General features: G+C 39.7%; 1 protein-coding gene across 2 annotated transcripts in view; it reads left to right on the top strand.

Annotated features, from left to right (window-relative positions):
* Mpp7 (MAGUK p55 scaffold protein 7) overlaps positions 1–17,238 on the top strand; it is a 223,632-nt gene that overhangs the window by 157,768 nt on the left and 48,626 nt on the right. For both annotated transcript variants that reach the window (XM_034510726.2, XM_076939672.1), the window contains exon 11: positions 98–162. In XM_034510726.2, the coding sequence (XP_034366617.1) occupies positions 98–162 (65 nt within the window). The remainder of the gene's footprint in view (positions 1–97; positions 163–17,238) is intronic.

Here is a 17,238-nt window from a genome sequence, read left to right as displayed (position 1 = left end):
TTTCAAGATTGTCCATACAAATTTTATATTTTGGTGCTATGTTAACCTTGAACCTGGGCTGAAAGTTGATAGGCACATCGACCTTTTCTTCCCCCAGGAGACTGGCTCTGAGACGACCAGAAATAGTAGTTCAGCCTCTGAAACTTTCCAACAGGAAATCATGTAAGTTTGTTAATAAGAATGCACAGTAACCTGATCCTGCTGCTGGCTTTTGACTGCTCAAGCAGGTGCTCCGGGGAGGAGGGGGTCGTGGTATCCTGCAGTAGCTCTTGGGCCATCATGTCACAGAAACCCAACACAGAAGTAATTCAAAGTAATGTGATAGCTTTGCAAGAAAAAAAAATGTGGTGGGTTGTTCACTGTAATGCGCAACTCACTGAGAGACGGTCATCAATGACTTCCAGTGCTTACAGACTGCATTAAACAGAGCCTACAGCACAACTCTGCTCCCCCTGCCCCCAAACCAGGGAGTTAGGGGTAATGGGGTAAATATTTCTCAATAAAAAAATTAGTGACAAACAAAATAGAACTATCATTCTCCTAGGCACAAAGGGATTTGTGCCTAAGAACAACCATGCTTCTTAGTTCCTTTTTATCTATAAATCACAACTGTGAACTTCATCTTATGTGCAAAGAGTTCCCACCAGACCGGATAGAAGAAAGTGAGATTGTGTGCAACTCCGCAGGAAGAGAGGGCTTGGGACATTTTTCTTTTAGTTCATCCTTCCCTCCGCTTTTCTTTATTTCCCTCTTTTCACCCCCTCAGGTTTCCATCTCATATACTTCATCTCTGTAAATGTTCCATGTGTCTGGGCATTTTAAGAGAAAAAGAAAAAAAAAAAAAAAAACGGGGGGAAAAAAACCGGACCTTCCTCCTTTAAAAAAAAATCATAGAGATTGCATGTTAAAAAGTGAAAGGAACAAATAAATGGCCCTGAAATTTTATCCCAACATCTGTTTTTAGTATTGCTGCGTTTTTCACATCTCCTGTTATTTCCTTCAGTTTGTAGACACTTACAGCCTAGGAATCCCACAGTAAGGAAGGGAAACTACAGCTGAGAGTAAACCTCACACAAGCCAGTGTGGGGCACACACCGCTGAGTCAAAGCCTGCTTGCTTTTGCTGCTGTTCAGCCTGGGTGGGGGGAAGACACTTTCTTCCTAATACCTGTGGCATTCTGAGAGGTCAGAAGGCCTGGCTCTCAATGCCTCATTGTTTCTAAGTGTGCTGACTTTGAATAGTTAGCTCTTCCATCTTTGAGGAACTGAGCCTGGACATTGGTGGGGAGGTTGCGTGGTTGGAATATATTCAGTGCTTTTTAGATGAAATATGCCACTAAACAGTGAGGGGACTGAGACTACACTCAAATTTGAAAATGTACTCAGCTTTGAACTGTAGGGACCTTATAACCATATCATTTGAAATAGTTAGGAATTGTCACTTATTTTGAAAACGTACTAGGTATATGTTTCTTCAAAGAAATATGTAAAGGGGATAACTTTTTAATTGCTCTCTCAACTTAGTATAAACGTGTGTGGATTTGAAAGAGAGAGAGAGACAGAGTGTGTGTGTGTGTGTGTGTGTGTGTGGAGAGAGAGAGAGAGAAAGAGAGAGTGTGTTGGTATAAACATGAAATGTAATGGAGACTTTTTTGTTCATTGTTTGCCATCATTTGATTTTTATGTTGATATTTAAATATATGGATCTGGTAAGTATTTGTTTAAAGCGATATCTTTACCAAATTATCATCTTAATTTATTTGATTGGTTGATTTTGTTTTTGAGTCCCATTCAAATACTCCAGGAGCATACCTGTGCCCTAGAGCACTTGCCCAGGTCTCAGCCTGGGCTTCCAGTCTCAGTGCTACAAAACAAGAAAGAGACAGAAGGGAGGTCACTTCCTGCCCTTTTTCTTTCTTCCCTTTCTTTTTTGTTCCTCCCCCACTCTTCTTGGGTTTTTGAGACAAGGTCTCACAGTGTGGCCCAATGTAGTGTCAATCTTGGGGGCTTTCTGTCTCCGCCTCCCCAGTCCTGAGATTAAAGCTAGTGTTCTGAATTTCCTTTCTTTTGGACCTTGATTTTCACTAAGAGATGTGTTATTCACTAAGAGATAGGAAAATCTGCCCAAGATTATCCAAATAAGCCATCAGCATCTATTAAAAAAAAAAAAAAAAAGCATTTCTCAGAGAGAATATTGTTCTCTGTGAATCTTGAGGAAAGCCAGTATCTTTTATTCTCCAAGACTGAAGTTCTGCTTGAAATTCCTGTAGCCACAGAAATGGTTGCATTAGCTCTGAATTTAGAAACATGGTAAACTCTATTGCTCTCTTTTCTCCATGTAATACTTTGTTAGGACTGCCTGTTTATTTGCTGAGTAGAGTTTTAGAATGAGAAACCCCCATTGTCACAACCTTTTCCACGTTACAGGACCATTGTAGGAAGAAAAATAGAAAGTTGATAGAAATGATGTCAAATGCTCAAAGAAAAGTAATTGATGAGGTCAGTGGACCTGTGCTACTCTTGCAGAAAACCAGATTTGGTTCTGAGCACACCCTGAAGCTCACAGCTGCCTCTTACTCCAGCATCAGTAGATCCAACATATTTTTGGATACCCACAGACATATATATACACGGACACAAAAATAGATCTTTTAGAAAAGGAACCTTGGAAGTAGTGATTTGTAATTTTATGAAAAAAAAATATAATAAGGAAACAAGAATTTTGAGCTAGGGTCTTCTATAACCTGGTCTGCAGTTGGACTTTTTCTGCAGCCAAGGATAATCTTGAACTCCCGATCTCCTACCACCACTTCCTGAGTGCTGGGCATACAGGTGTACAGCACCACATGGTGACTTAAGAAAGTGTGAGCCTGGAGCCTGGGGTGCTGTACATGCTGTAGAACACTCTACTGGCTGAGCTATATCCACAGTTCCTAATTTTCTTTTTTACCTAAAATTTTAAGTGTGCTTGAGACCCAGGGAAGTATACCATACATTGAAGTACTGAATGTCCCTGTGTAATGACACATTAAATCCCTTTGTTACCTCTTATCACTGTGTGATTGTTTATGGCACTGTAATTTTACTCCTTATTTGATTCCTAAGTATATCATAATCACTGAAAAAATTCATGAAAGATAATTCTAGAACTGTACAGTGGCTTGGTTAGTATCAACATGGAATACAAAAGAAGGCAAATTCTAGTCATGTTATCTTTCTGGTTATTTCTGTGTCTTGTTCTGAGTGCCAATGCAAAGAAAACGTGACTTTATGAGAAAAACATATTGGTACTGATGCACTCTCCAGGTTTGGAAAGTAGCATTTCTGGGAAAGGCCCTGAATGTTGTGTGAGTGACATTTATCTTTGATGGTGAATACATGGCCTAACAACCAAGAGATATCAATAGTATCCGGAAAGCAGACTTCTTAAACAAGAGTGTTTGCTTCTTAACCATTCCTGAAAGCCAGGAACTCTTACAATGAAAGTATTGGGAGCTTGATACAAGGATCCATCCTTTCTCTGCCTCCTACCCTTTGGAAAAATTGTTTATACTATAAAAACTAGATAGAAAAACTTCCCACTGTTTTTTATAATAGCTCTGCACTGGTAACATAGACAGAAGGACAGAGCTAGATGTCCAATGGGCCTTCTTTGATACGACCTGCTTTGGGTTATTACATCCAAGAGGCAGCAGCTTAAGTCCCAGGGCTAGGTGTCTCTAGCAGCATATGGGAGTGGTTGATGGTAGTCCTGGCAGCCTGCAATTCTTCTGTTGGCATAATTTGTTTTGTGTTTGCTTCATTTGCATGTATAAGTATAATCTATCACCTCCCTTTACTCACATGCAGACCCGTGCTGTGGATGGAACCCAGGACCTTGTGTTTCCAAGCAAAGGCTCTGCCACTGAGCTATATCCCCGTATCTCAATTAGTTTTGTATAAAGGATATACAAATTTTTTTATTTGAAATATTGTTAATTCCTTTTCTCTTGAAACATAGCCATGTTAGCTAAGAATGGTCATCCTATTTGTATCCAGATATAATATCATTCAAATGTAGTATTTATGGCCTTTATAAAGGATGAGTAGTGAAACCTCTTTTTCACATAGAGAATTTTACAGCAGGACATCAAAGGATGGCTTTTATTTTTAGCACCTAATTTCCCTTTGCAGGTATCAAAGTCTAAATACCTCAACAGTTCTCATACAGCAAACTGGGTAATATTAGTTTAAATTCTTCACTTTAAAAACAGCTCCATGGAATTCTTGGCATAAGATAAATGTGCAAAATTTTTGGCATTTTTAAGATGTAGAACATAAAAATCACAAAGCCTTTCATTTTTTTCTAATTGTAATTGGGGCTTATAGATGCAAAAGGAAATAGTTAAGTTCAGATGAGGGGAATCCATTGAAAGCAGGTAGGACTTGCTCATTGTGGATTGATGAGCACAATACAGCCATAATATCCAGTGACAGCGTTTTAACACAGTAGAAGAGTGACATTTCCTGTATGTGGCGCCTGCATTCAAACCCACATGTTGTTGTAATAGAGAATTTCCCTTGAGCACACACCTTCTTAATGCCATCTTCAACGTGCTTAGGGTGTGCTTAGTGTTTACACCAATAGCATCCATTCAAAACAGATTTCTCATGCTGTTAACATTTTTGTATATCTAAAACTTTGTCAAGCATTTTCTTAATGTTGGTAGCATGTGTTATGAATAGAAACGTGGTTTTAAATAGTGTCTGTCAGGGGCTAGAGAGATTAGTCAGCAGTTAATGTAGAGGTACTAAGTTCAGTTTCCACACCTATGTCAGGAAGCTTACTACCCATATCTACAGCTCCAGGGGAATCCGACATGTGTGACCACCTCAGACTGCGCATTCACATGCACATACCCACAGAGGCACATAATTTAAAATATAAGTTTAAAAGGTCCTCTGAGTATTTTCCATGATGTGAGCTTTCTAATGCCTAAATGAAGCTGTGGTGATTAGCTTTATAAAGAGAAAGCTGTCATTCTGGCTCACAGTTTTAGAGGGTCCAGTCCATAATCCTTCTAGTTCCTTGTTTTTGGTCTGTGACCAGGAGCCAGTCATGACTTGGTTGCATGTGGAGCAAAGATGTTTATATCATAGCTAGGGCATTTGGGCATTCCTAGATTGTCCAGCAATCTAGGGCTTGCTGGACAGTCCTCTGTGGTTTCATAGCTTCCTTCTCCTGTTCGTCCAGTGCTTGAAGCCAGTAAATCCTAATAACATGGGGCAGGTGCTAGCCTTCCCAGGCTCTCCTGAAAAGCACATGGAGCTGTTGGGACAGTTCAAGAGGGAGAAGTGTTGGAGATAATGGTGGTGTACAGGGAGTAAGCAGTGAGGTCCCAGCCCTCCACCGATGGTGTTCTCCAGCTCCTCTGGAATAGTTACAAACTGGTTCTAGCGGGAAGGCTTGGCATTTGTAGGTAAACATGTATAGCTAGGTTTCTGGGTCCGTATCATTTGTGTATCACTACATGGATGTGTTTCTGTCTGTATAATGGGGCTAAAAGTCTTGTCCTCGTGGAGTTGTTAGAAGATTAAGTTGCTTACCTTAGCTTTCTTCTAAGATCAATACTTTGTATATTTTCTTCCTTTTTCAATCCTGTCAATTCTAAAGGAATCCTTTGGTTTTTTTCACATGAGATTCATTAAGCACAAACTTGCTGTTGGATGTATATATCTGTATCTGTGTGTGTGTGTGTGTGTGTGTGTCTGTGTGTGTGTGTGTGTATGTCTAATTTTAGTGTGCTGAAAAAAATCAGAGCATCCTTACAAACAACTCTATGAAGAAATAACCTTATAAATTTATGCAGCATGTAAATTGATGACCTCTTATTAGAATATGAAATAAACATACTATATGTAACGTAAAATGCTTATTGTGAGTTGACTGTTGACATTTCAAATTTTTGTTTACGTCTATAGCCTTAGTCATCTGATTACTATAATGTTACAGTCTTTAGCCAGGGCTGTAGTATCCAACTTACGCTGTTATCGCTGGCAAACAAAACAAAACAAAACATACAGGATTTAGCAATCTACCTCATGAGATTTTTACAGAATTTGTTGTTGTTGTATTTGTTCATTAGATGAGATAGGGTCTTGGTATCTAGCCCCGGCCTGGTACTCACTATGTTGCCCAGGCTGGCCTCAAGCTCACAGCAGTCCTCCCACCTCAGTGTGCTGAGTAATGGATTGCAGGTGTGTCTCACCATGCACAGTACAGTGGTGCTCAAGTTGTCTTGCATGATCTCCGTGTGCACCAGTGCCTGGTGTTGCTAACTCTGACCATGCTGTCTGTTCTTTGTCTTCTGACCATTTGTTTTGGATGCATTTAACATTTCAGAACTACTGAGAAATATGCATAAATCCTAACTTGGGTAACTGATTGTCAAAGGCTGAATAATAATCTTTGTCTATCATATTTGAAAACAGTGGTCAAATAGAGCTGTCCCGGTGTTGTGACCCAGTGGTTTTCCCTTTCCCTGAGGTACTTTCTATGGCTGCTGTTTTATAGCTTTGGGGAGGGTGGGGGTTCATCCCTTTTATTCGCTTTATATAACCATGCTGTGAGATATGTTACACCTTGACTCAGGGTGAGCTTTGCTTGGGGTATGTTGCCAATACGTTTTCCAATCTTTGCTCCTGAATAGTCTCCTGGTCAGTCTCTTAAGTTGCTATCTGATTACTAATTCATGAATACAGGCTTCTTTTTAAAAGTACTTTTGTTGCGGCTCCTCAAAAATTAAAGACAAACCTGGCGTGGTGGCACATGCCTATAGTTGCAGAACTTAGGAGGCAGGGAGAAGAAGACCCTTTCGAGCACAAGATAGCTCGCTCTACCTAGTTAATTCCAGGGCTACATAGCAAGACTCAATATCAATATCAAAATAAAAATAAAAATAAAACTTCCATATCATCCAGTCATACCACTTGTTGGGCCAAATATCTAAAATAATGCAGGACTCTGCCAGCAGGGTGACTTATTGGGGGATGGAGCTCGCTATCCAGTCTGACAACCTGAGTTTGATCCCCAGGATTCACAGAAAAGTAGGAGAGATCCAATTTCATAAAGTTGTCCTCTGGCCTCCACATGTGTGCCACGGCACACACGTGCACACAATGATAATAAAAATGATTTTTGAAAGAATAAGACTTACTATAGAGATAGCTTGTATACCCATGTTGATGATGGTACTATTTATGGTAGCCAAGTTACGAATTCACTGTAGGCCCCCCATCCCCAAATACGTGGAAAAAGGGAAATGTGATGTGTGTGCACAAAGGTCTTTACTAAATCATAAAGAAGAAAATGATGCCACTTGCTGGAAAAAGATAGAATGGGGTATCGTGGCTTGAAGTGAGATAAACCTCTTCATGAAAACAAATACAGCATTTATGTTTTCAAGTAGAAGCTAGGGGGAACAAAATGGTAAACTAAGGGGGAGGAGTGTGTGTGAGGTGTGGGTGGGTAAGGGAAGATGGACAGGGAGTAATGGGGAGCATGGCGTCAGCGAAAGAACGTGGGAAATGCCATCACTAACCTCTTCACAGATGACGCCTGGGAAGCAAGAGCACCAGACAGTGGCATGCACTGTAACCCCAGCACTTGAAAGGCAAAAGAATCACTAAGTTCTCGGCCAGCCAGGGCTACAGAGTAACATGTGTCAAGTAAAGTAAAAAACAAAAACTAAATAAACAATAAAATATCTTCCGTGAAACAGTGGTAATTGACTTGTGAGGACACTGTTGGAATCACAGAATGCGTAAACATTTTCAGGCAAGCCTGCTTGTTTCCGAGATCTTTTCTTCCTTTGATTGGTTTCCTTCCATGAAGCTTTTTCAGCATATTGAAAGTGTTGATTTATAAGTCAACTAATCTATTAAAAGAAATAAAATTTCCTTTTCCAAGGTATTATTTTGAATAAAAATGTTGACTTTTTTCTAGTTATTTTTTCCCATTTGGTTTCTTATAATAAGCTCTGTGGCCACTCCGTGTCTTTACTAAAATGAATATATTCTGTACATATAGACTTCAGCACAGTCTAAAACTGTATTTACTAACTAATAATTTTGAAATGTCTAAATATATGTGTTTTCCCTCCCTTGGCTTTTCTAAGATGAGGAAACAGTTGAATGTGGTAGGTAGAATTTCTTTTAGTCATTTTTCACTTGGATTTTTTCAACTTTCCTTGTATTTTCTGTTTTTTTAACCATCTTCTTTTTCATTTTCTTTGTGCTTCTCAGAGGAAATTAAAGGTACCTGTATAAAAGTTTCCCTGTGTGGTTAACAATTTTATTTAGTGAGTAGTAGTGTAGGATTAAATTAGATATGTCAAGCAATTGTGGCAGAATGCTCATTGCGAGTACAAACTTACATCTTTCAGCATCAAAAATCACGGTTGAACTTTGTTTTGGAAGAGATATAATTTTTTTCTTCACAAAGAACTATGTAATGTAAAATCTCATTGTAACACGGTGTGTGTGTATCCCTGTCACTACTCTTAAGTAAAGGTAAATGGAAAAGGCAAGGTGACTCATGCTTGCCGTGTCACCACAGGCAGGTGTTCTGTCCCTCTCAGAGCCTTGGTATCTACCTAGTCTACTCCAGGGGTGTGTTTGTGTGAATGCTCTAAGACAAATAACTGTTTCACTGCTTTGAAATAGTGTACGTAGCTCAGAACTCACCCAGTTTCTCCAAACAGCAGCACACTATTTAACTTAAATTTTTTTTTAATGAAAATATAATATTATTCTATTTTCCCTTCCCAACTTGGGATCAGCACACCTATCAGCAAGAGTATATTCTTTCTGTCTACTCCAGTCAGCCAAAGGAAATGCTATATTTTACATATTATCAAAGAGCTGATTTATAAAAGTAAATTTGCTTTGGGAGTCAACTGGTGTAATTTTCTTTACTATGAAAATATAAACAGTTCAGATAATTAAAAAATCATTTTCTTTGGAACTATATCAAGGAACCTCTGAAGAAGGTTAAAAAAAAAGCAACCCTGTATGAGGTCTTCAAAATACCGTAACTTAAATAGAAAACAAAATATTTTCTGAGTGCCATCCGTTGGCAGGGCAGCTCCGTGCTGTGTGTTACGTGACTGCCCTACTAATGGACTTTCGGCAGCTCTGGTTAGGCTGCTAACCATTCTGCTTTGTTTCCTGACTGTCTGTTCTGTTGGCTTTTGCCTTCTACCCAGAAGATGCCGGATATGATGGTAACAACAGCGGAACCTACATAGGTGAGCAGTTGGTTCTGGAAGAAGATGTCTTTGCTTTCTGATGCTTTCTTCAACATAATTAAATTATTTCCTCGTAAATTGGCATGTTTGTGTGAGCATGCTCCAATACTCAGTCGAGCAGGCACCTTGTATGACAGGCTCAGCAGGCTAGATACAACAGTTTTTACAGTGCCCTGTAGGTATTATGCTGGAAGCACTCCAGACAACTTTGTAAATGGTTATATGCTTTTGATCAAGGATGGGCACACACTCTGGTGGTGTTAAAAGTTTTGTGCAATAGCATTTTCTGAAGTTTCCTAAACAATTTAGTTTGCCAGGATTGTTCAAAGCTATGAATAAATTTCTTCCTCTCAAATAACTTCTTGCTTACATTTTCTTATGATTTGTTATTTCCACAGCTATATAATTAACCACAAATATAGTTAAACCTTATTAGTCTCTGATGTATGGTTTGAGAAATGCTTCCTAGTTTGGAGATGTTGGGGGACATTAGAAACAGAAGAAAGGTGTCTAGAAACCATTAAAGATAACAAGACTGTCTTCCTCTGCGTTTTGCTCTTAGCCTTCCACACCCTTGCTTTGTTTCCACAACTTCTGACCTCAGCAGTTAGAGGGGAGCATGTGGAAACATGGGGTGAACAGTGACATTTCAGCCTCCTCTTAAGATGAACACTGTCATGCCTGGTTTCTGAGGGAGTGGGGCAGATGCTGCACTAGGTACTATGTTTTTATATCATCTCCAATGCATTGAGGTTGGGGTATCCGATCCATTCTATGACAACTAGACTTAAGGCCCTGGGAAGCATACGGTGCTCACCTAAGAACCAAAAGATTCAATTAATGCCTCTGGATTCATCCCATATCTGTATAAAGACAACTATGGCCTGCTTCTCAGCTGCTTTCTGGATTTTTGTTTTGTTTTGTAAAACATACCAGAAATTTTGAAGCATACAGTTCTCATTTCACATTATCTACCAAACTAAAATTTTAGTTTTCTTGTCTACTGTCACCCAAATCTACAGATGAGCCTAATATTTGGGGGATTAGAAAAGGGTTCTACTTCCCCTGTCTCTTTATTTCAGAGCTATGTCCCTAATGCTGTGTGGACTGGAACCTCCTCTGTCACCCTCTGAAATCCCTAATCGCTTTACACAGCAAGCTCTTGCACCTGTAAATCTAAGATCAGGCCCATGGTTCTAACCATGGTTCAGGCTCTGCTTGGTAGTGCTTTGCAACCTAGTGGCTGGAGTCTGTCTGATTTGTGGGGAGTTTAGCTGGGTGAGCTCATTTGTTAATGTGGTGTTTGTGTGCGAATGCCGAGTGTATGGATATGTATGTGCTTATATGTGCATGCACATCTGGGTCTCTTCATGTGAAAGTCGGAGGTCAGCATTAGGTTAAACATCTCAGTCACTCTCCAACTTACTTTTTGAGACAGGGTTTCACACTGAACGTGGAGCTCACTGAGTAGGCTATTGTTAGCTGGCCACCAACTCTCAAGAGATATGCCTACCTCTGCTTGCTAACCCAGTGCTAGGGTTATAAGTGCACAGTACCATACCTGGCTTTTTACATAGGTTGAGGATCAGAACTCAGCTCTTCTCCCTACTGAGCCATTTCCCTGGCTCTTTGTGTGGTCTTTTGCCCTCCAGGAAACTTCCCAGAGTTCTTAGGGCTCCTGACTGCACCAAGAGAAAACACTCTGAGAGTGTTCCTACAGTTAAAGCCTTTTAGTGACCAGAATAGACCAAGGTGGACTCAGTGCATGAGGACCACCTAGGATCCTGGGCACTGGCAGTCAGGAAAAGATGCATAGCTATTATCATGTGTTTTTACTTTCAAAGCGGAGACAAAGAGGCCACACTCCATGGTTGGTGGGAGAGTTTGTGCTCAGCTGTGTGGTGAAAGTATTCCCATGTAGCAGTACCCTGTGTGTGAAACATACAATGTGGCAATTCACAGAGATGCAGCCTTCAGCTTGAGGTAGTCAGAGGCTCCATTCCCAGTAGACGCCCTTGGAGCTATTGCAGGTGGGTTTGTAGTTAGCAGCAGGGCCTAGCAGTGGGCCCAACAGCTTGGGAGAGGCAGATTTTGCAGAATTGCACAGGGCCTATTTAAGTCTGGGTGATCTGTAGGTGAGGTATATATTAATTTTGTTACTTGATAATATGAGATATTAAACATCAGGCCAAGTAACTCACATTTACTAGAGTTTCACCTGGCTTTTATACTCAGCAGTATTTTGCATAAAATTGTATCCAAAAGTCAGAATAGGGGTTTTTAATCTGTGCTTCTACTGTAGCATGTCGCAATTTTATAAAATGGATATTTAATCAGTAAACGTGAATGAAAGTCTAAAAGCAAAGGGGTCATAAAGCAACATAGATTTCCTGAGCCAGTGCAGAATTCTGATGAAATGCCATTTGGATCTGACACCAAGCACAGAGTTGGGATGAGAAACAACTATTCCAGAAAACCAAACTGCAAGGTGTCAAAGGTAGCAGGCAGACTGGGAAAGGCAGCAACGGAGTTCAAAGCAGGTTTATATTAGGGTGTGCTTGCACATGTGTCCATGATCCACGTGCGTGCTTGGTGCTCTCAGAGTTCTTTGGAACAGAGTTCCAGATGATTGGGTTACCATGTGGTTACTGGGACTAGGACCCAGGTTTTCTGTAAGAGGAGTCATGCTCTTAACAGCTGAGCCATCTCTTTATCCCCTTCCAGATAGTGTGGTAGTTTGGGAATAGGGATACCATAGTGAGAAAAGATAATCTGATAACCTCTGTAAGAATTGCTGATAAAGCCTGGTAAAGGATGGTATATGTGAGAGAAAATGACTACCTGAACAGAACCCAGCTGAGACTAGAATAGATGGAATTAGAAGGCTGGGAACACTTTAAACAAGAATGCGGAATTGACAGGTGAATTCTACTCTACATGCGTTTCATGAGCAAGCATGATAGAAGAGAAGCGAGATAGCTGTGTTTGCAAGATACCATTGTGATGTAGATCAGCCCATTACAGATGGGGGGGTCAATATTAACAAGTAGATACCAAGGAATGGGGCCACTGGGAGTGGGACTGGACTGGTAGATGAACTGCAATGCTTAGATTATACACTGTATAATCCATTAGTTGGAGGTAGGATTAAGTAAGTAAATTATATAATTATTGTATCATAAGATGCAAAATCCACCAATTGGCAGCTGTATATAACCTTTAAGATGGTAGTAAGTACTGAGAAGAAAATACAGTAACTGTCTCATTAAATAATATGGCCAAAGAAGGCCTCCCTGAAAAGGTCTTGTTTAGTCAAAAGGCTGAGAGGAGTACTGTGAGAAGTAAGCCTCTTTAGAAGTGAGATCACTATGTAGTGCAACTCTCAAGCAGGGTGTCTGCTGCACCTAAAGAAACCTGTGCAAGAGGGCTCCTGTGGCCCTCTTCTTCTCCAGCAGAGTGAGAAGAGAAGGGGACAGGACATGTTCGAGAGGACATGCCAAGTGGGGCAAGCACTTAGCTGTGTTTTAATACCAGATGAGAATAGATGACCGGCCCTGAGCAAGGCTCTTTGGACAAGTTATCTCAGATCACCATCCTCCTGCCTCAGCCTCCTGAGTACTCGATTATAGGTATGAGTTGCATCACTTGGCTTTTCGAATACTTTAGGTCTATCTGTGGTAACTGTTGCTTTGAAGAGAAAAATCCTCTTTGCAAAGTTGATCTATGTTTTCCTGTCCATTGTCCACTGTAATCCAGATGGTCTAGTGACGTAGCTGGCACTGCTGGAACTCAACATTTCAATCATTTGTGTGTACCTCTAAGGAATCACAGCATTCTGATAAGTCTGTCCCAGCACATAAGGCTACTTTTTCAAATGCACTTGTTTGAAAGAGCCTTGGCTTGTACAGGATGGGTTTGTGTCCATCCTTTTCACATTACACATTTATCTAGCCTGAGACATCTCTGGAAAAGCACCTAAGAATTTGACCTTTTCCAAAGATTAATTAGTAGAGGCCCTGAGGCTATAGCTTGTTTTAGGACCTTATCCTCTGTCACCCACTTCCCTATCCAAAGAAGGAGAAAAAGCAGTTCTCTGCCTTGCAGAAAGGATGTTCCTGGATGTCTTTGGTTCCTACACAGGGTCATAGCCTTGTGCATTGTCACAGTCCCGAGAAGACATTCGGTTATTTTCATGTTCTTTGAAGTACAGGAAAATCAAGCATGAAGCAGTGTCCCCTAATGCTGCAGCAGGATTCAGTTTCTGAGCACAGGCTAGAGAGAGGACGTAGCAGTTGAGAGCTGCTGCTCTGAGAGAAGACACAGCTTCTGTTCCCAGCACCCACACTGGGTGGCTCACATGCAGCTGTAACAGCAGCTCCGGGGAAGCTCTCTTCTGGCCTCTGGCTTCAGTCTCGAGTGCTGGCGTTACAGGTGTAATCCACCCACACACTTGAGCTTTCCTGCATCACCTGAGCTTTGCTGATAGGGTTTACCGTGTGGTTTGATTCTGACAGCCATGGAGCCAGTTTCTTAAAGGTCAGCATCGTCATCAGTGAAAAAGATTTGGCCATTTTATTGGAAATGAGGATGAAGCCAGATGGCTGGACAATCAGTGTAAACTGTAGTGTGCACAGAGTTTTGTAATTATACGAAGAGAAAGCAATAGGATACTGTAAAGAGAAAAGGTAACACATTTTAAGTCTTACCATGAAGCCAGGAGCTCTCCACAGTAAAGAGCACCATTGATAGAGTTGGTGTTTATGTTTATATACCCTCCCCCGTCTGTGAGCCACATATAGAGATTGCCATTGGTCGGTACATGGCATACATGTGTGTTTGCTGCGTATTTACACGGATGACTAGGATTAGAGGTCTGGAACGTTCTTTTGCTTTGGTGAGTGATGTGGAAGCTGGTGTGTTTGGGCTTTTGTACTCGTTCCCTAGCTGAAGAGCTTTAAAAGCCTATTTCTTTCCTTGCCTTAGCCCAAAATAATCAGTATGAAGCAATTTTCTAACATTGATATGAATCGTTCAATATTTTCCTCCAGCTAATTCATTGCAGGAATCTTGTTAGAATCAATCAGGAGGCGCTGGGTATCAAGCCTGTGCTTTCTAATACGTGTTGCAAGTGATTTCCTGAAGAATTGAATTGTTGGTCCTTCTGTCCTTGCTGGAGCAAACGCTACATTCTTTTAAAATAAGATCAGTTTGGGGACTTACACGGTCCTTTCTATTTAACCAAAGTGTTTAGCCTAAAGTTAAATAACGAAACCAGAACTTGGTGTGTAATTGTTTATCTCTCTCTACTTCTATATGCTTTTCTTAGGACTGGTTCTTATTTCTCCCCCACGGTTCTTTTTGTGTTTAAGAATACATCTGATTTTATAAATCGAGTCAAAATTCCCATTTATTCAAGTAGTCTGCTCACTTATTAAAGAGCGTTTAAATATACCATGTGGAGATTTTCCATGAGATAGAATTTGTGCAAAGAGAATATTTAGAAGCATTTTTTTAAAAAAAGTAATACAGGTTCTTTTTTGAGGAAAAAAAAAAAAAAAAAAAAAAAAAAAAAAAAAGGACCTCTGCAGAATCTCAACACGTCTGGACTCCTGCTTGGAAATATTTGTTTCCTGACAGAAACTATTTCTGCTCAGAACATTGTAGGCTGTAAGGATAGTCTCAAGCTAAGAAAAAAATATTACTAAAGTTTCAAATCCAATTTTTCCCTCTGCCCAGAGCTGCAGTTTTATATGTGTATATTGTATTTTGACATAAATTTGAAAGTATAAGTAAGAACTCATTTTTTTTATTAGCTGCTTGGTGGAAAGTTAAATTCTCATACAATTCTCTCTCTCTCTCTCTCTCTCTCTCTGTGTGTGTGTGTGTGTGTGTGTGTGTGTGTGGTGTTGATGTTTGGTGTACTTCCAGTTGTTTTTCTGATCAATAAATTTGGGATTTTAGTATGATTGGGAAATCTTGAAGTAGAATTTCCCTTGGAAATTGCACTTCATATCTTAGTTTAGCTTTCAGGGCTGTGTTGGGGACTTTTGAGTTTCTGTTTTATTTTTAGCTTGAAATGAGCTGTGTCGTTCAAGCCTCTTTGTAGATTTGAAAGCATCTCACATCAAAGAAAACTGTGAACCTGTAACATGTTAGAGGTGGGTTTTCTGGTAATTTGTTCAAAACCTTCTCCTCCCACCCTCTGTGCAATAAGCATGTGTATAGTTTAGCCTCGTTGTGACACTGTTTTGTCTTTGGTAAGTTTTCCTGCAGCAGGAGATTGCTGGAGGGCTTACCACCCCAGCTCTTTCATCTATTCATCTCTTCCACCCTTAGAACCCCACTGCAATTCAATTTCGCCCACCAAGATGTGCTTAGTTGTCATTCATTGTCTCTGGAATAATGTTTAATTGGCCCACTACCCAGTACCAATTTAGCAATGAAATACTAACTAAAGTCATGTGACCAGGTGGACCTCTTTTTATCAGTGATACAGTCTCTCTGGTGTGTTATGCGTGCCTTTGTCAGTTTGCTAAGGGTACCAGCCTTAAGATCAGAGTGTTTCTGAGGAAGCACTCTGTTTTCTTGTCAAGAATCTAATATTGTAGAATAATTTCCAGCTGCTTAGTTTTAATATTGGTGTCTCCATGGGGTTTTAAAAATCTTTAAGCACCCCTTTATAGTAAAATTTACTTTTTCTTATAATTTAGATATTAGGTAAATATTTGTATGGTTAAATTGTTCTGATTTTTAAGATGCAAAAAACCTTTTTTTCATATGATGTATTTGGCAGTACTCCCAGTTTATAAAAATGGAACCTGTATTTCAGTATATTTAAAATGGAGATAAAAGCTGTAAAGTGCTTAATTTTAGGCTTCTTTTAGGAAAAAATTGAACATTTTGTTTTGACTGTGTCTGCATCATGGTACATTTTTCATGCATTAGGAGGTCGAGAGTGATTCTTCTAGAAGTCTCTGAGTTTAGAGGTGCCAATACATTTTTCATGCATTAGGAGGTCGAGAGTGATTCTTCTAGAAGTCTCTGAGTTTAGAGGTGCCTGTGACATATTTGTACCTCTGGAATTCATGAGGATTTTTAAAGACTTCTTTTTTTGAACACTGAACATCTGTGAAATGTAAACCTTGGAAAAGCTTGTTTAAATGTTAGCACTGCAGAGTGTCTGATGTTATTGACCAGTGATTGGTTACGTAAAATAATTGAAATGAGTTCTTAAAACTATCCTGTCTGACACATGAAGGCTGGGAATTTATTTTCTCTGAGTAAATGGAAAGCCAGCGTACACATCTATAGTGTCCATGTAGTGTCCATGTAGCTTCTGATTTCATTATGCCATTAACATTTTAATTGACCCTTCGTGCTAACAGGCACAATTCTTTGAAGAATTATAACATTTACTGTTCATTTTAGTTACTTATTTGTGGGTGCAGAAGACTGTGATGGCTTGTGATTTTTATATAAACTCCTGAGCTATGTTCTTCCATTTTTGAGCTTTTGAAACAATGTATTTCCTTTTCTCTTGGCTGTTTTTCTGTTTCTTTTTTCTTTTTTTCTTTTTTGTTTTGCTGATTCTCTAGGTCTTACACTCCATTATACTTTTGTAATATCCCTTAGGTTTCACTTTTGTTTTCTTTGTATTTGAATTTCTTGGCTATTTCCAACCACCATTTACGTAGAAACTTGGTGTTTCATGTAATCACTTCAAAACATAGCTTCCTGGAGCGTGCCTTCTGAAAGAGAGGATGCATTTTGTGCCTTGTGCTGAGAGAGCCTCAGAACTATTTCTGTCTAGATCTGATTTCATTTTGGGCTGTTATATATTATGAACTTTTTTTGTTTTTTCTGTCAAATTGTAAAGTCACAAAGTATAGTAAATTTGAATAAGGTAGAAGCCATAGCCCTCTCTGCCCATATCAGAATTGTTTTTTTTTTTT

This window comes from Arvicanthis niloticus, chromosome 8 (assembly GCF_011762505.2).
Source record: "Arvicanthis niloticus isolate mArvNil1 chromosome 8, mArvNil1.pat.X, whole genome shotgun sequence".
Lineage (NCBI taxonomy): Eukaryota > Metazoa > Chordata > Mammalia > Rodentia > Muridae > Arvicanthis > Arvicanthis niloticus.
The sequence above is the reverse complement of the archived record's forward strand: the minus strand, read 5'-3'. Positions and strand labels throughout refer to the sequence as shown.